The sequence below is a fragment of the Carica papaya genome, chromosome 9, assembly GCF_054855325.1.
Source record: "Carica papaya isolate Zhongbai chromosome 9, ASM5485532v1, whole genome shotgun sequence".
In the NCBI taxonomy this organism is placed as follows: domain Eukaryota; kingdom Viridiplantae; phylum Streptophyta; class Magnoliopsida; order Brassicales; family Caricaceae; genus Carica; species Carica papaya.
Genome location: NC_142317.1, coordinates 6596542 through 6618363, shown reverse-complemented (window position 1 = coordinate 6618363; position 21822 = coordinate 6596542). Strand labels below are relative to the sequence as shown.

The 21822-nt window shown below is 34.4% G+C and overlaps 4 protein-coding genes across 4 annotated transcripts; 2 read left to right on the top strand and 2 right to left on the bottom strand.

Moving 5' to 3' along the window:
• Positions 1–8314: 8314 nt before the first annotated feature.
• On the top strand, positions 8315–9457 carry LOC110820542 (ethylene-responsive transcription factor 2). Its single transcript, XM_022050038.2, has one exon. It carries the CDS (start codon positions 8485–8487, stop codon positions 9235–9237), a length of 753 nt encoding a protein of 250 aa, XP_021905730.1. The 5' UTR covers positions 8315–8484; the 3' UTR covers positions 9238–9457.
• Positions 9458–12711: 3254 nt separating this feature from the next.
• On the top strand, positions 12712–13530 carry LOC110820543 (oleosin Cor a 13). Its single transcript, XM_022050039.2, has 2 exons — positions 12712–13088; positions 13184–13530. Exons 1-2 carry the CDS (start codon positions 12814–12816, stop codon positions 13317–13319), a joined length of 411 nt encoding a protein of 136 aa, XP_021905731.1. The 5' UTR covers positions 12712–12813; the 3' UTR covers positions 13320–13530.
• A 201-nt stretch (positions 13531–13731) lies between these two features.
• LOC110820382 (putative transcription factor At5g61620) lies at positions 13732–16913 on the bottom strand. The gene is made up of 5 exons (XM_022049830.2): positions 16302–16913; positions 15557–15768; positions 15295–15432; positions 15108–15191; positions 13732–15022 (listed from the first exon to the last, which is right to left on the bottom strand). The coding sequence occupies exons 1-5, from the start codon at positions 16561–16563 to the stop codon at positions 14759–14761; spliced, it is 960 nt and encodes a 319-aa protein (XP_021905522.1). The 5' UTR covers positions 16564–16913; the 3' UTR covers positions 13732–14758.
• Positions 16914–18288: 1375 nt separating this feature from the next.
• LOC110820511 (putative transcription factor At5g61620) lies at positions 18289–20957 on the bottom strand. Its single transcript, XM_022049997.2, has 5 exons — positions 20639–20957; positions 19400–19614; positions 19128–19265; positions 18965–19018; positions 18289–18887 (listed from the first exon to the last, which is right to left on the bottom strand). The coding sequence occupies exons 1-5, from the start codon at positions 20898–20900 to the stop codon at positions 18771–18773; spliced, it is 786 nt and encodes a 261-aa protein (XP_021905689.1). The 5' UTR covers positions 20901–20957; the 3' UTR covers positions 18289–18770.
• Positions 20958–21822: the final 865 nt, after the last annotated feature.

Genomic DNA, 21822 nt, shown 5'->3' with positions numbered 1-21822 from the left:
TTTAGGCTGAATAATTTTCTATCACCCACCTCTTTCCAACATATCGGTGATCTACATGGGCTGTCATACAATGCCTCGTATGGAGTCATATTGATATTTGTTTTGTAGCTCTTATTGTAGGTGAACTCTATCAGAGATAAGTAATCATCCCAATGACCCCCGAAGTCTAGAACAAAAGCTCAGAGCATATCTTCCAGTGTGCAAATCATCATCTTTGATTGTCTATCATTTTGATAGTGGAGTGCAGTGCTAAGGAACAGTTTCGTTCCCATTACTTGCTGAAAACTATACCAAAATCGAAAAGTGAATCTAGGGTCTCTGTCAGATACCACTGACACTAGAACTCCATGTAACCTGACTGTCTCTCAGATGTACATTCTTATTAACTTTTCCAATGAGTAGGTCATCTTGATAATCAAGAAGTGAGAAGACTTCTTGGGCCGGTCGATAATTACTCAAATGACATCATATCATTAGCGTGTTTTAGCCAACCATGTTACGAAATTCATTGTGATATGTTCCCACTTCTACTCCAGGATCAGTAATGGTTGAAGTAACCCGTCTGGGCATTGATGCTTTGACTTAACCTGCTGGTATACTAGATACTTAGAAATAAAGTCGACTAACTCTCTTTTCATCCCGTTCCACCAAAACTTGAGTCGCATACTTTGAAACATTTTAGTACTTCTGGGATGTATGGCGAACTTAGAGCTGTGAGCCTCTGTCATGATGTCCCTTTTTAGTTCAATATCATCTGGAACACACACTCTATCCTGAAACCTGAGTAATCCATCGGCAGGGACTCAAAATTCTCGATGTACTCCCTATTCTGCATCTTTCTAGACAGCAGCTATAGTGGAATTGGTTAATTGGGCTTTTCTTATTCTTTGGATCAATTCGGGTTGGGTAGTCAGGTAGGTTAAGCATACAACTCTCTTTAAGTACTGAAATCGTATATGTTGTGTGATCTTTATTACCCTGCATTCAAAAACTATTATGTGAGCTAACATACCTGCACTTCTTCTACTGAGCGCGTTAGCTACTACATTGTCATTACCCGGGTGATACAATATATTACAATTATAATCCTTGAGGAACTTTATCCAACGCTTCTAATGAATATTCAGATCATTCTAAGTGAATATATGATTCAATCTCTTATGGTCAGTAAAAATCTCAAAAATCTCCCCATACAGATAGTGGCGCTAGGACTTTAAGGCGTGGATAATGACAACAAGTTTCAGGTCATGGGTAGGATAATTTTTCTCATGACTCTTCAATTGTCTGGACCCATAGGCTATGACTTTGTCATGCTGCATCAGAACACAACCCAATCTCAAGTGTGAGGCATCAATGTACACTATATATCCACCTGTCTCATTCGGTAAAGTCATCACGGGTGCAGTAGTCAACTGCTTCTTGAGTTCTGCAAAACTTCTTTCATAGTCTATGTTCCATTCAAACTTAACGTTCTTCTTTGTGAATCGAGTCAAAGGAGTGGCTAGACTGAAAAATTCTTTTACAAACCTGCGGTAATAACCTATCATTTCCAAAGAGCTACGAATCCCCTTAATCGAAGTCAATTTCTCTCATCTAAGTACTGCCTCAACTTTTTCAGAGTTCACTGATACTTTATCCCTTGATATGATGTGTCATATAAAGGTAGTCTACTTGAACCAGAATCCACATTTGCTCAATTTTGTATACAATTTCTTCTCCCTGAGAACCTGCAAAACCTAAGTCAGGTGGTAAACATGTTCCTCTCTTCTCTTTGAATAGATCAGGATATCATCGATAAACACAATGACGAACTAATCCAAGAATTGTCTAAAAATTCTATTCACCATGTCCATAAAAATGGCTGATGCATTGGTTAGTTCAAAGGGTGTGACTTAAAATTCATAATGTTCGTACCTAATTCTGAAAGCTGTCTTGGGAATATCCTCTGCCTTAATCTTTATCTGGTGGTAACTCGAACGCAAATCTATTTTAGAGAAGACTTGGGCACCCTGCAACTGGTCAAATAAGTCATCAATTCTAGGGAGGGAGTACTTGTTCTTGATCCTAACTCAGTCAGTGCCTTGTAATCAATATATAATCGTAACATCCCATCCTATTTTCTTATAAATGTGACTCCAGCACTCCAAGGAGATACGTTATGTTGGATGAACCTACTGTCTTGCAATTCATTGATATGTTTCCTCAGTTCTTCTATCTCAACACAGCTCATGCGGTAAGGGACAACAGAGATAGGCTAGGTATCAAACTGAAGATTTATGGTGAACTCAACTTCTTTGTCTACTGGCAGTCTAGATAGTTCATCAGGAAATACATTCGAGAAGTCTTGAATTACTGGGATCTCTTGAATACAAATTTTTTTCTTAGGTTTGCCTAATGTAAAGAAGATAATAGAGTTAAAGCACTATATAATGAGGAAATTACCATGAGAAAATAATATTTAAAATTTTCATTAATTTGTAAATGGCTCTTCGTTAGGAGGGTTGAATACAAGTTTCTTGTAAAAATAATCTACGGTGGCGTTGTACGACGTTAAGTATTACATCAAAGTCTCCCGTGTCAATCTCTATCAAGTCCACATTTAATTTTCTACCTACTATGTCTGTGATACAAGCTTTGTATATAACCTTCCCTAATAGTGTCATACTTATAGGAGTAGATGCCAACAACATAAAATCAAGTCTTTCTTGTAATATATTTAAGTTTTGTGTAAAAGTGTGTGAGATAAATAAATGTGAAGCACCAGTATTAATCAAAATATGTGCAAGGTAATTACAGTATCACGTCCAGGTTGGCTTCGGTATTATGCTGAGTTAGGTTGTAAGCTCTGCCCTACATAGGAGGTATGACCTGGTTCTGATTCCGCGGGAACTTTCTCGAATAATGTTGGGTACTCCCACATATGAGACAAATATTATTGAGATGATAACAAGGTCGGTCCCTATGATCCTTAACACAGTGCTAGCAAATCCTACTGCATCGTGTTACCGAAGCCTGGGGAGAAGCCTGAGTCATTGCCCTAGATCTCTTGTTCTACTGAACTGGTGTAGTGGGTGTTAGTCTGCAGTGTGAAACTGAGGGTCTAGGATTCCTCACTGCTGGAGAAAAGATGCGAAAGTTCCTCTCTACTAGTTGTAACTTGGCCAGAACGGTTCAATAAGTACTAAGATCAAATACGTACAGCTGTTATCTAATCTCAGGGTGGAGGCCCCACTCGAACTTTTTTACCTTCTTGCTCTCATCCATCATGCTCTCAGGGGATTATCGACCAAACTCTAGGAATCTTCGGGCATATTTTGACATAGTCATCTCACCCTAGATTAGGTGTGTAAACTTCATCTTCTTCAAATGTCGGAGGTGCTCTAGGAGGCACTCTGCATTGAAGGCCATCAGGAACAGTTCCCAAATAACTAAACCGGGCAGGGTAGCCTGCTTGAACTGCCACCAGCAGCCTACCTCTCATACAAGCATATAGGTGACAAGTACAACCTTCTATTCGAAAACCACTCCAAGAGTCGTGAAGGCCTTCTCTGTCTCAGCCAACCAATACTCGACCTCTTCAAAGGATGATACACCTACAAAGGTAGATGAGTTTAGTCTTTTGTACCTTTCAATGTAGATTGGGTCCATAATAGGTGGAACTGAGTCTCATGGAAGATGAACTGGATTATCCTGGGGAGGTACCAAGTGGCCCTGTGGTGGTGTCGGATGATACGGTGGAGGAGCAAGGTTGTGTCGGGGTGGCTTCGAATCTTCCCGCTACAAGGGTGGCTCAAATTGTGGTAGTGGAAGAGGGTCAGGTAGTTCCCTCCTTTCCTCCCAAGTCTATTGAGCAGAGATGAATCTCTCTAGTATCTCAAAGAGTTGGTCAACATCCTTTCGAAGTGAGCCATCCCAGGCTGCTCGATTTAGTGGGGGTGTTCCTCTCCTTATTTTTTTGTACCTGTATTTCACAAGAAAATGTTGAGTGATAGTTTATATTTGGTGTTTCTAAGTCTTTGTGTAAAGAATAGTTCCGAAAAATACGACTCTGATACCAACTATAAAGACCCGAAAATTTAAAAAAATAAATTCATAAATTAAATGCGAAAATAATTAATAGAGTTAGAATTTACATTCCTTACACAATAATTTTGAATGCCTAATAGGGTTACAAAAATATCACTTCTAAAAGATAAACAAAAATTAAAGAAATAAAGTAAAAAACTAATAACTAAACATCCTAGGACAACATTCATTAGCACTTGAAGGGAATCTGGATAGTGAACTACTCACAACTCTCTTACTGATCGAGATCTATATCTTAGTTCTCTTGATCTAAAATAATTAATGTAATTGTGAGTTACACTAGTTCAGAAAGAATATCATACTAATAACAGATACGAAAAACTGAAGATTTGTAAAAAAATCTGAAAAACAACTAATGGAGACCTTATTTTATTTAAATACATTTGAAACTTGAAAACATTTGTTTAATACTTACCATAATAAATTTTTCGAAAACAACCTATGAAGACCCATATCCATATTACTTTCCATTTTCACACATAAGAGAATGAGAAATAATAACTTTCCTTTCTTAGCTACTTACTGGTACCCCTGCGGATCTATGGGGGTCTCTCCCTACTCGTGAACTAAATATCTAATTTTACAATTAACCGGTCATCCCTATACCCCGTCTGGTAATAGGCGTCAAACATTTCCATTATTTTGATACCCCATCCGGTATGAGGATGAACCATATCTTCTAAATTTTTTTGGTAAGGGACTTCCTAGCCCCATTCCAACTGAGGTAACATTCACGGTAGGGTTCCCTATGTACCAGGCTTGTCTGCCCTTTCCTTGGGTAACCAGCAAGTCTTTCACATGCAGATTTTTATCAATAAACAACCAACAAACTCATACCAATATCTCATATCATATTTACAGATCAATTAAACTATATTCATGCTTATGGTATATAAACAAGATAAACAGATACGTTGAAAGACTATTGAACTATAAATTAAAAACATGAGTTATACGAAAATCAAGCAAGTAGGACAATACAGAAAAATAAACAGAATTCAAGATAATTGTAAACTAACCGGTTCCAACTCCACTAGTAACCTGTAATTATTTTTAGGATTTTCTAATTTTTCATAAAAATATAAAATTATATATTATTAAGCCTGAATTTACTATAACGGAGAATATGGTGAGGGATCTTTACTTAAATCAGTGTTTTGATATGTCAAAGTGTCTACTATGCCTTCTAATGGGTACCGGTTCCTTGATTTTTTCTTAGAGAATTCAAAACACTCATTACATACTTAAAAATACATCAAAAATTCAAAATCAGTGTCGAAAACTCATTCCGGCCAATTTTAGAGTTCCGGCATGGCGGTGCCACCTTCCTCCGGCGCCGGCTCCTCCACCCACCATAACCTAGCTAGTTTTGGCTGATTTTGGCCGTATCCTTGTAGAAAAACATGTTAAGGGCTTAGGTTGACCGAAAAATCATAAAAAAAATCGAACCTACCGACAAGAGACCTCTGGGTGCGGCAACTCCGCCGGTCCTCCTTCGCAGTTGAGGTTCTTTCTTCTACTACTTTGCATAGAAAAAAGACAGTGAACAAAATTTTTGAAAAATCACATGAAATACGAATTGGGAAGGGACTCATCAGAGGAATTTTAGAGTTTTTACCGCAGCAGCTCTACTAGACTTTGCCTGCAATTTTCGGCTCACCCACCATCCCTCTTTCTCTGATTTGGCTACAAGGGTACTCAAAATCGAATTTCGAGCAGGTATAAATTTTTTACCTCTTTTGGAAATCAACGGTGGCTCCGGCACGGCGGCAGTCGGCGGTCACCTCCTTCTCCGGTGTCTAGTTCTTTTTCTTTGACGAGGGCATGGTGGCTAGGGTTTAGGTTCCCGTGTGATGCAAAATTTTTATAACCATTATGCGTTAATCTGGACCATCCATCGCGATCGATCTCGTCCATCCGATCGCGTCTAAAAAAAATGAATCTAAACCGTTCATCGCGATTAATCTCGACTGTCCAATCGCACCTAAGGGAAAAACGGATATGAGTTGTTCATGCGTGCGGGATCGATCCTTGATTGTCCGATCGCGAGGCACACTGATTGCCAGTGTGGCCTCCTGCGTGGCATCGACATTAGCGCGCCTTGCTACGCGGCGCGCTCTGCTTCATCGAGACTGCTGACTGGGCAGTCATACGTGGCCGAACTTTTTCTATTTGCACTCTGACCCGCTGTTTCTAATTTTTCATTCAAAAATATCCTATAATGCAAATTTTCATCCATTTTTTTCAAAAAAAATTTCAATCTCGTCCCTAATTCATTTTTTCTCAAACGTTCACTTAAATAAAATTAAAATAAATAAATTAATTATTTTAAATTAATAATCAAAAAATAAAAAATTTATCTCGAATCGTTTTTCGGGCTCAGTTATTATATAAATACTTATTAAAATACAATAATTATACATGCATACAAAATATTATTTTAATCATATACACTCATACATGCATTTTTTTTTTACATAGTTATATGTATATATATATATATATATATATATATTTGTTTCCCTTCATACATTTACATCAAAATTCATGGAAATAAATATAATTTCACATATTCATTATAATTTATGTATGTATATCTCATATGCATAAATATATATATATATATATATATATATACACCATATATATATCCTACTAAATAAATATATATACATATATATGGATATAACTTAATTTTTATCACCCTTTCATTACACTAAACTACTCTCACTATCTCTCTATTTAAGTTTAAATTTTTCATTTAAAATCAAATAAAATTAAAATATATTTATTTTAAACATTATGCATGACACTCTAAATTATGTAAAATGAGAATCAAAGAAGAATAAGAAAATAAACTCACGTTTAAATCGTTTAGAAGAAGAACCTACGTGAGAAGAGCGTGTCACACGGTGGTTAGACCACCCGCGATACGGATAGTCCCAATGCTTCCTCACTCTCTTCTTCCCGTCACTTCTCTCCCTCTCCTCCCCATTCGTCTTTTCTTCTCTTATTTCTCTTTTATATGGTGGGGGAAGGGACATGGATAATGAGGTGGTTTAATTTAGATGAGGTGGCAACCTAAGAGCGGGAGGGGAATCTTCCCATCCATGTTGCCACCCCTATTCCATTTCCTAATTTTTTCATGTCTCAATCTCACATGCACATCTCTTATTTGATTGGTCATTTTTATTAATTTTGTGAATGTTTAATTCTAATTTATTTTATTTTATTTTATTTTTTGTTCTCATATTCATTTTACAATATTTAATTTAATTAAATTACAATATTTAAGTTAATTAATTTTACAACTTTCTTCTAACTTAATTTTATTATTTTATTGATTTTAATATTTTTTTAATTATTTTTAAAATTTAATTTATTCTACTAATTATAATTTTTAATATGTATATTTTAAAATATTTTTCTAATTTATTTTATTTTTTTTAAAATAACGTTTTAATTCTTAAATAAATTATTTTTAAATTTAATTTATTTTATATATTTTTCTAATTTCCTTCTAAATTTTTAAAGGATATTAAGTTAATCAATTAAAACAATTAAGGAGGCGATCTTGACGTCACTTGATGAAGAAAACAACAAAAATTAAAATATTTTAGCCTGTCCAGGGTGGCAAAACGAATAGAAATGAATGCAGCCGAGAGGGGCCTAAAACAATATAAATTCTAGATGCTTGATTAAGGGAATTTGACTAATTAAGTTATTTACTTTATCCTTGTTTGATTAAAAAATTATTTATGATTATTTTAAAATTAATCATTGATTAATAAACACATAATGGAATGATTCATACGTTTCTTTGAAGAGATAAGCTTTAGATTATGAACAAATCCCATTTGGCCGTTTCATATGACTACCTCACCAGCCGGTGACGCCCAGTTTCCTCTCTCAGGACACGTGTCTCACTAAATCTGCGCATGGATCATGAATGATTTCATGTGATGACGTCATCCACCCATCACGTGACAAAACAGGTTCAACAATTTGGCCACTTGCCTCAAGAATTTTTCACACATATTTTCCAAAAGTTTACATGGAAAATGACGTCATCCAAATATTTTTCATAATCAGATATTTTAATCAATCTGGAAAATTATGGGAAAATGGGTTAATTAATAATAACAACGAAAAAAACAAAAGTAAAATCCCCACCATTCGCTACCAGTTTCTCTTATTATAAGTATCCCTGAAACTATCATTTCATAAATTCTACCCCGTATTATTCCTTTTATTTCTCTCTCAATTTTCATCCTCCTCCTCCTCCCTCTTCTTTTCTTTTTTTTTTTTTTTTTTTTTTTTCCTGTTTTTCATAATCATCAAAATCATAATCTTTGATCTCTTTGGAAACCCACCTCCCGAAGCTTCAGTTTATATAAAATGAATGAAATGGCCGTAGAGTATCACTTTCCTCATCATCGAAGCTCAAGCTTTACCAGTCTCATCCCTTGTTTGACAGAGAACTGGGGTGCCCTGCCGTTAAAAGTTGACGACTCTGAGGACATGATCATATACAACTCCCTCCGTGACGCTCTTCATTTTGGATGGTCTCCGTTAGATTTGACAGAAAGGACAGTCAAAGCCGAGCCCACCGATGAGTTGGAGATCACGGCTCCGGTCAAACAAGGAATAAATCAGCAACTTGAAAGCGCGTATGTTGCTCCAAAGAGTGAAAACGGAAGTGTTTCTTCACCGGAGAGACAAGAAAAGATCTTACAGAAGCCAAGAGGAAGGCATTATCGAGGTGTCAGGCAACGGCCGTGGGGGAAGTTCGCTGCTGAGATTCGAGACCCGGCTAAAAACGGCGCGAGGGTATGGCTCGGAACGTACGAAACGGCTGAGGAAGCGGCTTTCGCGTATGACCGAGCGGCTTATCGAATGCGAGGCTCGAAAGCATTGCTTAATTTCCCCCACCGGCTTGGCTCTAACGAGCCTGAGCCGGTTAGAATCACTGCGAAACGCCGAGAACCGGAGCCCAGCACCAGATTGGCCTCTGATAGTGACTTGGCTAAGAGGCTGAAAGCGTCGGCGTCGGCTAAGGAAGCTGAGTTGGATATGGAAAGAGTGAATACACTTCAATTTCAATATCGGATGGGTTATGTGCCAGTTGGCGAGCAATTATTGGTTAGATAGGTAGTTTCCTAAGTTGTGGATTGTATAACAAGGTAAGAATGAAGTGATGGTTTGATTATTGTATGGAGTGAATAGGAAACTTGTTGGGTTGAATGCAGACTACAGATGTTGGGTTGAATGCATACTCCATATAATTCGGTGAAAAAGCAAAAGCCAGAAATTGGGTTTGTAAATTTCTGAAAATGATGGGGTTCGGCTAAATAAATTCGGGTTTATGTTATCTAAATATATAATAGCTCATATATTAAATGAGATATATAAATATATATTATGGTGTTAAAATTATTTGTTTATGTAAACGGAATTGGGAGTCAACAAGGATTTTGAGATATTTAGATGTGAAACCCTTGATAATCAAGTCATTTATGATGATGAAGAATGAGTAGAATACCACAGTAGCTTAGACTAGTATAATTTTTTAAAAATATAAATTTATATATTACTAATAATATAGTTAATCTCAACAAAAAAAATAATATAATTAACTTATTTAACTACTAATCGTTCAACTTTAGAATAATTTGTAACTTAAAAGTGGTTTCATTACTTTAATTTAATAAAATATTTTACTATAAGGATGTATGATATTTAAGTGACATTACACTTGATAGGAGATTGACTTGATACGAGACATTATATATTTATAGATATCATTTACTCTGTTAAGTCAACTCTTTTTAATTTTATGTCTCAATGATCCATATGCACAACCATGCTTAATGACTTAGACATTAAGTTTTTTTAACGATATATCAGGTTTACATATAAGCGAATGAAAGATATAATATGAGAAAATTTATTTTTAACTTCTTTATAGATATGCTATTGAAATATTAACTTATATAAGCAGCAAGACGATGATCCTTACATTTAATAGGTGCACGATGTTCCATCTTTAGTAATTTAAGAGGATGTTAAAAAGCATATTTCCATAAAAAATTTGAAGTCAAAATGATTTTTACGGACCCTTCCATTGCATTCCCAAATGTGAAAATACTTTCGCACTCTCAACTCAAGAGTTGCAACCACATCTCGAGATACAATGATCCAGAAGGCACTCATGTTTTAGAAATACCATGATTTTTTAAGCGATTCACTATTTGTTTGAATTAACTAAAAAATTTGTCTCACTAAAGACTTCATACGAGAAAAAAGATTAATAAATAAACATATCGCTTCAAGTTGAAGGAATAAGGAGCGTACTAAAAGTTAGGTATCTTAAAGATCCACGAAAATAAAAGATTAAAAAAATAATGCAATTTTCTAAATAATTATGAAAATTAATTTGTATTTTTATTTTAAATTAAACTGAAATCTAAAATGTTATTTTTATTGAAACAACATAAAATTCCATTTAAAACCACGTAGCTTCAATTGTGATATTATTGAAATTTTAGTTTTTAATAGAAAAAATAACTATTAAGTGAGTATTTAAATAGTAATTAATCTTAATCCAATTAAGATAAATTTGAAGAGACATGGGTTGTGGGAGACAAATGTGTTTGGCATTATCATTTATACAACCTAGTAAGTAGGTACCGTACGTACAAGTAGTCTTCGGTTATCATTATTCCAATATTTCCTGTACCAACCACCCCCCCACCCCCACAAGTAATTTTTGTGTTTACCTTTTTGACTTCACTTCACACCCACCCACGTATGTAACACAACTTAACCATCTTCACACACATATACGTGTACGTGCGTTCATTCCTTTTTCCATCATCGTGTAACAATTATATTAATGCGAGAAACACGTTTGATTTTTCAATATATATATATATATATATACACTAGTAGATACAGATAGAGAGTTTAGAGGGGTGAGAGTCGTCGTTGTGAAAGAAAATTAAAAAAAAGGTGTGGTGGCGAAAGCTTTGGAGATAATTCATGAATGTTTGTGGAGGAGATGAGGGAGGAGGACTTTTTGCAGAGACCTTGACCATAATTTTTGCATTTGCAGACAAGTTGAAAGGAACCAATCATAACATTATCCATCTGATCATCACCAAATGCTTAAGTTCTTGGTGTTGATTGAAAGAGTTAAAACAAAACAAAAAGGTTATTAAAATGTCGTACATCATAATTTTGTAATTTTAATTGAAACGTACGAATTTTTATTTTAAAATAAATAAATAAATAAATAATTTATCCGTACAATTATAATAATAAATAATCACAAAGCCAAAAAAAAAAAAAAAAAAATAGTTATAGCTGTGGTTGTTGCACCGTCTGGGAAATCTTGAGCATTAATCTAAGCACTAATAATTATAAATTAATAATATTTAATTTAATTTAATAAAATAAAAAATAAATTTTAATTTTTTAAATAAAATTATAATAATTAAGTTAAATTAAATAATAATAAATTTATTTCGTTTATAAATAATAAAAAAAATATTTCGTAATAAATAAATTTTTTATTTTATAAGAATAATAATAAATTAAAAATTCGATAAATTTTTTTTATTTTAAAAAATAATTAAACTTTTATACAAATTAAATTTTAAATCGTGGATGAGAGTAGTTAAGCAGCACAAATTAAAGATTCTATTGCAAGCAGGTTGGACGTCGCTGATGGAACTCGTTCCATTTCAAGCTAAAAATCAATTTGACAAATTATATGTAGCATTTTTCACATGTTTTTTTTTTTTTTTTTTTTGAAGTTTAAGTTCAGCTTTCCAAACTAGGTTTGGTGAAACCTAATAGCTAGTTAGGCTGCACATTTGTGTTATTGATAAGACTGTCTATATAAATTAATATCTCCTTTAATTATTGGAAAAAATTAAAATAATTCAATTAAATAAATCTAGTAATAATAATAATAAAATATTAATATACTATTCCACAAAATAGTACTGATCTAAATAATACTATTGACGATAAAAATACTTTTAAAATATATATATATATATATATCATAAAGATTAAACAAAAACAAATTAACAATATAAGCTTACTACCAATCTCTGTGGTCTCATACCAATCCATTCTCTAATGCTACAAGAGAAAACAACAACAACAAGAAATTAGGCCCCAAATTGAAAAGTCAAGATTCTCCATTAATACCATTAACCCAATTCACAAAGTAAATTCTATAAGGGTTTCTTCAAAACTTCAAGGCCTAACAAGTCCAAAATCCACATCGACCCAAATCAGGAATTTGACCCGGTCCAAACCCGAAACTTGGAGGCCCGATAATCTCTTTTTATCGGCGATAAATCCGGGCCGAGCCCGGTTTGTCGGACTGTAAATTTAAAAAAGACGAACCATCGACAGCTTTCTAAATCTTGTTTTACAACAACCTCAAAAGCCGACAAAAATCAACGTGTCTCTGAAGAGAAGCCTGCTTAACACATGCAGCCCTTGCATGACAAGCTCCTCAACACGTTCTCCTTCTTCTTTAACACGTGCCAACATTTCCAGGGCCCCACCGACACCCTTCTCTCCCTATATAATTTCCCACACCCTCTCTCCACGGACCCCACTCAGAAACAGAAACCGCACCTCTCGCCATCACCGTCCGATCTTCGTCCTACTCTCTGATTTCGTTACCACCGTCTGATTCTTGTATCGATGGCTGATCAGCCCCACCAGCGCAGCCCTGAACCCCGCTCCCACCAGGTGGTCAAGGCCGCCACCGCTGTCACTGCCGGTGGCTCCCTTTTGGTTCTCTCCGGTTTGACCCTAGCCGGTACTGTCATTGCATTAACCATAGCTACGCCACTCTTCGTTATTTTCAGTCCGGTTCTTGTCCCTGCGGTTATCGCCGTTGCACTCTTGATCACGGGGTTCTTGGCTTCCGGTGGTTTTGGTGTAGCTGCAATCACTGTCTTATCATGGATTTACAGGCTAGTACTCATACATATATAAATATAAATACGTGTACGTAAACATGTGTATATTATTCTTAAAAGTTATTTTTATAAACAAAATGGACATGCAGGTATGTGACGGGAAGGCACCCACCGGGGGCGGACAAGCTGGACCAGGCACGCATGAAGTTAGCTGGAAAGGCTAGGGAGATGAAGGAGAAGGCGGAGCAGTACGGTCAGCAAGTGGCTGGGTCACAGGGTTCTTAAAGATGAGTTGACATGTGGCGTCATCTCTGCCACCGTTGTGGAATTAGGGTTTTATTCGATAATCAAAAGTGGGTGGAGATCGATCAATCCAAGGTCTGTGATGAAAGAACTGTATGGTTCAGTTGGGTCATGAATTGGTTGTTGATCATGTTTTTAATTTGTTGTTAAGTTTTTTTTTTTTTTTTTTTTTTTTTTTTTTTTTTTTTTGTTGGCGTTCTCGATGAAGTGTTTTAAATTTGGGCGTCTCTATTTTATTTACTTTTTTTTTATTTTTAAGTTTCTCCATGAAAATTCTGATCTTGAAAGAGAAGTGAAAACAGCTGCTTGTTTGAGATTGTATTTGTGAGTTGTTGTAATTTATGTTGTGATTTGGTTTAAAAATCTTGTTGCTCTTCATACATAAATTATATATATGTGTGTATATGTGTATGTATATATTATACATACGTTATATGTATAAATGAACATTACGAAGATTTGTCGTTTTTGAGTTTTTATATATGTATATATCATACATACGTTATACATATAAATGAAAATTATGAAGATTTTTCGTTTTTGAGTTTCTTAATTGTGATTTGGAAATTATGTTTTTTTTTTTTTACCGGCCATTATAAATTATATATGTAGTCCTATCATAGTTATGGTTAATGGTTTTAGATTTGTTAATAATCAATATTTTAGAGTTTTGAGGAAATTTATTAGAAAAGACTTAAATTAATTTCAAACATGTAAGAAATTTGAAAGCTCTATACGCATGATTTGTGTGAGTACTTCTCCAGTATTTTTCTTTCTGAATTTGCTTAGATTATTTATTGAATTTCGCTTTAGCACTTTATATTAGACTTGTTAGAGTTTTGATAAAAATTTGAAATTAAATATGAATTAGTTGGTCTATACATATGCATGTCTATACGCACCCCCATACGCTAATTAAGCTGGACAGGATGGGAAGTCACATTTCAGTAATTGACGAATGGAACGGGAAAATTACATCTTTAATCTCTAAGTGAACGAGGAGATTACTTTTTAACTTCTAAACTAAAACAAAGTAGTTGATTTATAAGGAAATTAACTCTACTAATCAGCCAGCAAGCACTCATGGGTATGGAATTGAGTCCATCGGTAGGTACCCTTGGCTAAGGAGTTTCAAAACCTTTCAATCATGTGATATAATACATCTGAATTAAGGTTGAAGACTCAAGAAATTGAAAAGAACAAAAAAAAAATCTGAGGAGATGCCATTTGTCATTGGGCATTGATGACGTCATTTGGGTGAGTGTTGCTTGTCTACGAATTAGGGTTAGAGGGCCCATTAAGTGCAAGTTCCAGAGGGTCTGTTCTTGAAGATGATGATATTTGAAGTTGCAGGCCCAGTTGAGATTGGTTGAAGACTCGAGAAATTGAAAGAAAAAAAAATTCTCAGGAGACGCCATTTGTCATTGGGCATTGATGACGTCATTTGGGTGAGTGTTGCTTGTCTGCGAATTAGGGTTAGAGGGCCCATTCAGTGTAAGTTCCAGGGGGTCTGTTCTTGAAGATGATGATATTGAAGTTGCAGGCCCAGCTGAGATTGGTTGAAGACTCACTCTTCCATTCCATGAGCTTTGGGCCAGCTGGACATAACGAATAGGTATCCCGTTGTTCATTACAGTCACATATGGAGATGGTAAGGGCATCAATATTTTCCTCCCTCCATTTCTCTGTATATCCACAAATGTACTATGATATCAGAATCAGATAATCTTAGTTGGGTTATATAATATATATATATATATATGTACGTACCCTATAATTTGAAATAGCAGAAGCTGGAATCAGAGGAAAGAGTGGGAAATGGGTTGGCACTGGACCTGATGGACTATTACTAGCCTGTGAGATTATTTCAAAGAGAACATTAGATACACGTCCACAAAATTGCTCGTAGGAAGTGTATGCATGTATCTATGCATGTGCTTCCTGATTTTGATTTTACCTGCTGTGTAATTCCCACTGTATTAGCTGATTGCATGGATGTTGCTCCTGCATTAGCCGCTTCCAGAACTGGCATTCCCTCGTTAGTTTGTGGCAGAGTTTCTGGAGTTCCATCCGAAGAATCTTCAACTTTTGGTTCCTATAAATACGTATATAAAGTTTGAGAGGAATTAGATAACAAATTGTAAAATAAATTATCTAATCACTCTGTTTTTTTTCCATGAGGAAATTAATTTATAATAGGGAATTATGAGAGGGATTACAGATTGTTCTAGGGCGACATCAAAGACGCTTGTCCTTCGTTTTCTCTTATCTTTGGAAGCCAGGAAGAGAAAATATTTCTGGGCATGGCTAGCAATCTGGGTTGGTGTTCTGGTCTTGACAAATTTCTTTGAAATTCCTATCCAGTCACCTTTCCCCATCTTTTCCAATCCATTTAGAAATAAACGATGTTCCTCCTCACTCCATGGATTTCCTGAAATATTTTTTCCAACCATGAATAAAATTATACCAGAATCTTTAATCAATTAGGGTTTCCATTTTTACATTAACCAAATTTAGTACCCACAACCAGTTATGGTAATTCTTGAATTTCTTTAATCAAACTTTTAATGGGTAAGTTTAGAATTTACAGGGTAAGATTGTAACCGAATTTGCTAAAAGTATTTTTTCCATTTTGCATTCTTGGAAAACAGAAGAAAATTTATAAAACCAATTATCTGCTTTTTGTCAAAATCAAAAGGAAACAGACAATCAAAAGGAAAAGATCAATGAGGTTTCAAAATAAAAAACAGGATTTCTTTTGGAAAACCGAAAGGGATTCAGTGAAGCGGGATGTTACAGAGAAGGGGGAGAATTAGAATAAACCAGCTGGAAGCCCTAAATCACTCACTTCAATCTCATCTCTCAAATTTTGTTTCTCTCTGTTTTTCTGGGTGTGAATAACTCTCATCCTCACTCACAGAATTTAAGAAATATACATGAAAAGTAGGTATATATTATACATACCCTTCTTTCTTTCTGAACGCTTCTTGGAATTAATTTGGCTATCTGAAGAATACCCAGAATCAGTAGCTTCATGTTTGTCCGCTAGAGGTTGCAGATCTCCGAAGCTCTGACTCTTCTTGACAATGGCGGGTTCTTTATTTTCCACTATATCCACACCAAATAGTCTGAAAGAACTCTTGTCACCGCCATTGCCATTGCAAGTCCTTGAGTTGTGACCATTTAGCCCACAATGGCCGCACTTCCTTGCTGACTCTTTCACCATCTCTATCGCCTGTAAATTTTCTCAGAGAGCAGAGAAGATGAAAGATACATATGCCAAAACACAAACCAAATCCAACGTGTTTAATTTCTCTATACCAGAACGTCTTGCGCGCATATATATATATATATATATATAGAGAGAGAGAGAGAGAGAGAGAGAGAGAGAGAGGTTTTGTTTATAGAGGTTTTGTTTCCTATACTGGAGCAGTCGGACATTGATCAGGAATATCATCTTTATAGTCTGATTTTCCTGATTAGACACTTTTTAAATTGGTCAAAAGGGAAAAGTATCTGAGCCAGATATGGAAAATAAATATCTGTTACTTACTCTGAAATTTTGATACAGTTTATTTGTTTTTATTTTTTTTTCCACTTAATAATAATCGCATAATATTAAAAATTTAGTTTACATATAAATAATTATTGAAATATATAAATATCTAGTTACGCCTTATTTCCTATATATACTACTTTTTCTTAAACTAATTTTTTAGAAGATAAAAAAATATCTTAATTAATTAATTTTAATTTATCCCCTTTTTTCTCTTGTAATCTATTAATTTCCTTTATTAAGACATTATTTTAATTGCAAATTTTTTCTTCTTATTGTGCCTTCCTAGCTATATGGTCCGGTACTCATTAATACTTTTTTTAAAAAAAAATAATAATAATTCTCTTGAATAAAAAATTTAAAATCCCATTTACTTTTCTAATTATTTTTATATTTTTATTACTAAATTGACATACGATTATATACTAAAATATATAGCCGTTGAAAATAAAGGTATATAATTTAAAAGTGATAAATAATAAGTTTGCGAATATACAAAATTCATTTCACAAGAAATTAAAAAAAAAAAAAAAGGGGCGAGAAGTAAGTGATTTTTATTCTTTTCAAACTTGTACATATACAAATATATATATATATATATCATATTTTTATATTATTCTTCAAGCAAATTTCGACCAGATTAGAACATCGTCGAGATACATGTATGAGTGTCTTTTCCATATATAAATATATCAATGTTATATACATATGCTGCCTAAGATACTGAAAATTAAAAGTAGAAAATGATTTATTTGTATACCAAGAGGATAAGTTCCATTCTGGAATTAAAAAAAAAAAAAAAAAAAACATAGCTTACACTTTTCATGAAACACTGATACAAATTACCAACAGAAAGAAAATGACTCCATGAACTGCAGTGACATTCTCCGACCGGAGCTGCTGCGGTGCGTGCGTGAAGAAGCTTGCAGAACCTGCCTGCATTACATGTGCGAGTGCAGTATCGAGGTGGGTGCAGTTGGAGAAATGTCTTAACATAAATTTGACTATTAATTTATAGGATATAAACAATAAAGTTTAAGAGAAACCAGAGAGAGATATGTTAGGTTTACACATAAGAGAAGGGAGGAGAAAATAGAAGGAAACTTATCCTTCATATGCATGATTTGTTTCGTTTGGATCAATATTGTCAACGGCTAATAATTTTTCTTCTTGTTTCTATGATATTTTTATTACTGAAATTTTTGTAGTAATAGATCTTCTCAATGGTAATTAGATAACAAATTATAAAATAAACTTTATATTATTTAGATTTATTGAATTTGGCTAAAAAGTTCACAAACACATGTATATATGTATGTGTGTACACTAATTAAAACCAAAATAATGCTAATTTCCAATTTGGAGGAGTGTCATTTAGAATGGAGCAGGCTCGCAGGACAGAATTGGGAATCACATTTCATTAATTGACGAGTCAACGAAGAAATGACATCTTTAACCTCTAAAATACACTCATCAGCTAGTAAGCACCAATGGGTTCTGGGTCCTTTGGTAGATAACCTTGTCATTGAGCTCCAAAACTGTACTAATCAGCTAGTAAGCACCAAATGGTTTTGGGTCTATTCCTAGTTACCCTTGTTATTGACCTTCATAAACCTCGCCTTTCAATCGTGTAATCTAATACGATCTGAATTAAGGTTCAAGAATTAAGAAATTGAAAGAAAGAAAAAAACAAAAAAAATCTCAGGAGACATCATTTGTTATCGGGCATATTGATGACGTCATTTGGGTGTGTTGCTTGACTGCGAGTCAGGGTTAGCTGCAGAGGGTCTGATCCTGTAGAAGATGATACTGAAGTTGCAGGCACAGCTGAGATTGGGGCAGGGACACCCGATGGTTGAATACCCGCACGGCCATGACTACCAACGTTCCGTGAGCTTTTGGGCCAGCTGGACATAACTTGTAGGTATACCATAGTTCATTACGGCCACAAATGGAGATGGTGAGGTCATCAATATCCTTCCTCCTTCATTTCCCTGCATTCCCACAAATGCATAAGAGCATATAATCCAAATGTACGTACCCTGTAATCTGAAACATCAGAAGCTGGAACCAGAGCAAGGAGTGGGAAATGGGTCGGCACTCCAATTGGTGGATTATCACTAGCCTGTGAGGTTATTACGAAGAAACCATTAGATATATAGCCACAAAGTTGCTCATGGGAAGAGTATATATATATATCTATGTATGTATGTGCTTCCTGATTTTGATTTTACCTGCTGTGTAACTTCGACTGTAGTAGCTGATTGCATGGGAGTTGATCCTGCATTAGCCGCTTCCATAACTGGCATTCCTTCATTAACTTGTGGCAGAGATTCTGGAGTTCCATGCGAAGAGTCTTCAACGTTTGGTTCCTATAAATACGAATATAAAGTTGAGTTAGCGATGCACATGAATAAAACTAGAATATGAACTCAATAATCTAATCACTCTGCTTAATTTTTCCGTAAGGAAATTAAGTTATAATAAGGAATTTGAGAGGGATTACAGATTGTTCTAGGGAGATATCGAAGATAATTGCTCTTCGTTTGCTCTTATCTTCTAAAGCCAGTCTGTGAAAATAATTCTGGGCATGGCTAGCAATCTGGGTTCGTGTTCTAGTCTTGACAAATTTCTTTGAAATTCCTATCCAGTCACCTTTCCCCATCTTTTCCAAACCAGCTAAAAATAAACGATGTCCCTCCTCCTCTCTCCATGGATCTCCTGAAATAATTTTTCCAACTATAAGATGGTTTAATCACTTGAAAATTATGCCAGAATCCTTAATCAATCAGGGTGTCCATTTTTTCATTAACCAAATTTATTACCCACAGCCAGTTGTGGTAATTCTTGAATTTCTTTGATCAAACATTTTATGGGTAAGTTTAGATTTTACAGGGTGAGATTGTAATCGAATTTGCTAGAAGTATTTTTTCTATTTTGCATTCTTGAAAGACTGAAGAAAATTTATAAAACCAATTATCTTCTTTTTGTCAAAATTAAAAGAAAACAGGTAATCAAAAGGAAAAGATCAATGTGGTTTCAAAATCAAAGAACCTACAAAACAAACTATGAGGGAACCAAAAATCACCTTCCGAGTTGATTTTCTACATGAAATTTACAAAAGAAAAACATGTAGATCCAACAAGAACAGAAAGAAAAAAAACTCAGAAAAAGAAAAAATAAATAAAACAAGAACCTCTTCATTCTGAATATACCTTTCTCAATTTGCTTTTTATCCTTGAAAACAAAAACCCAAAAGCAAGATCTTGATAAGACCCGAAGACGTGGGACAAGTTGACAGTTAAACCATTTTTCCACAACCGAAGCTGTTCTTCCACAAAGTCCCACGACCAGATCAGTTCTTCCACAACCAGAGCAGTTCAAGCGGTTATTCTACATTTCCCTATTTAAGCATGTACGGAATTGCAGAAAAGGGAAAAATCAGTAAACAAAGTGTGGTTTTTTTTTTTTTTTTTTTTTTTTTTTCCCTCAGCCTGAGTTAGGAAAGTGTTCTTAATTTGTGGTTCTGACTTGGGACCTAACAGATCTCTTTTGGAAAACAGAAAGGGATTCAGAGTTACAGAGAAGGACAAAATTAGAATAAACCAGCGGGAAGCCCTGAATCATTCACTTCGTCGATCTCATCTCTCAAATTTTTTTCTCTCTGTTTTTCTGGGTGTGAATAATTCAAAAGATATATACGAAAAAGAAACCCATATTAGTCTGGAGTATATATAACACATACCCTTCTTTCTTTGTGTTCTTTTCTTGGAATTAATTTGGCTATCTGAGGAATACCCACAATCAGTAGCATCATGTTTGCCAACGAGATGTTGCAGATCTCCAGAGCTCTGACTCTTCTTGACAATGGCGGGTTCTTTATTTTCCACTGTATCCGCACCAAATAGCCTGAAAGAACTATTTTCGCCGCCATTGCCTTTGCAAGTCCTTGAGTTGTGACCATATAGCCAACGACGGCCACACTTTCTCGGTGATTCTTTCACCATTTATGTCGCCTGTAATTTTTTCTCGGAGGGCGGAGAAGACGAAAGATATATATATGCCAAATGGTTAAACAAACATGGGGGGGAAAAGTATCTGTTGGTAATTTGTAAAATAAATATTTGTTACTCTGCTTAAATTTTAATTTATTTGTTTATTTTATAATTGCATAATATTAAAAAAATAATTTACATATAAATAATTATTGAAATCTATAAGGTAATGCATTTACTCTCTACTCTTTCTGATATATTTTCACTCTTATTATTTTTATTTTTGACTTGTTTGTACAGATGCATGCATGCAGACAAATATGCGTAGGTGCAATACTAAAATCATTTGATGATAAATTATATAAATGGAATTAGTGCAAGATAACACGGATGATTCTTCAATTCCTCAAGGATGCAAGCTTGTATGGAATAATTTAATTTAATTTATTTTTTCTGTTTCATGCATGCGCCGTGTACATGTATAGAAAATATAAGATTTTATAGATATGTTATTATTATTATTAATTTTTTTATGAATTATTTTGAAATAATGATTTTGGAAGGCAAGTTTTTGACACTTGATAGACGAATTTTTTTCTTTTTTTTTTTTTTTTTTTTTAAACAACTGTGTTGTATTCTTAATTTCTTTTTTCTTCTTTCCCTACTATATAATTTGTTATTGGCACATCCATTTATATCTCTAATATAGTTCGTCATTTCTATATATAATTTATGAATTATTTATAACTAAAACGTTAATAATTATTATACCTAATTTCAAGTTCTTATTAGTTTGGTTAATTTAGTTGTATTATCACGTAATTCCAATTATTCTAATAAAAAAAAAAAATCCGTCATTCAACCTTTTTATTCGAATCTCACTTTCACTCTTCTTCCCTCATTTCTTACTCAACTATTAATTTGCAGGATGAGC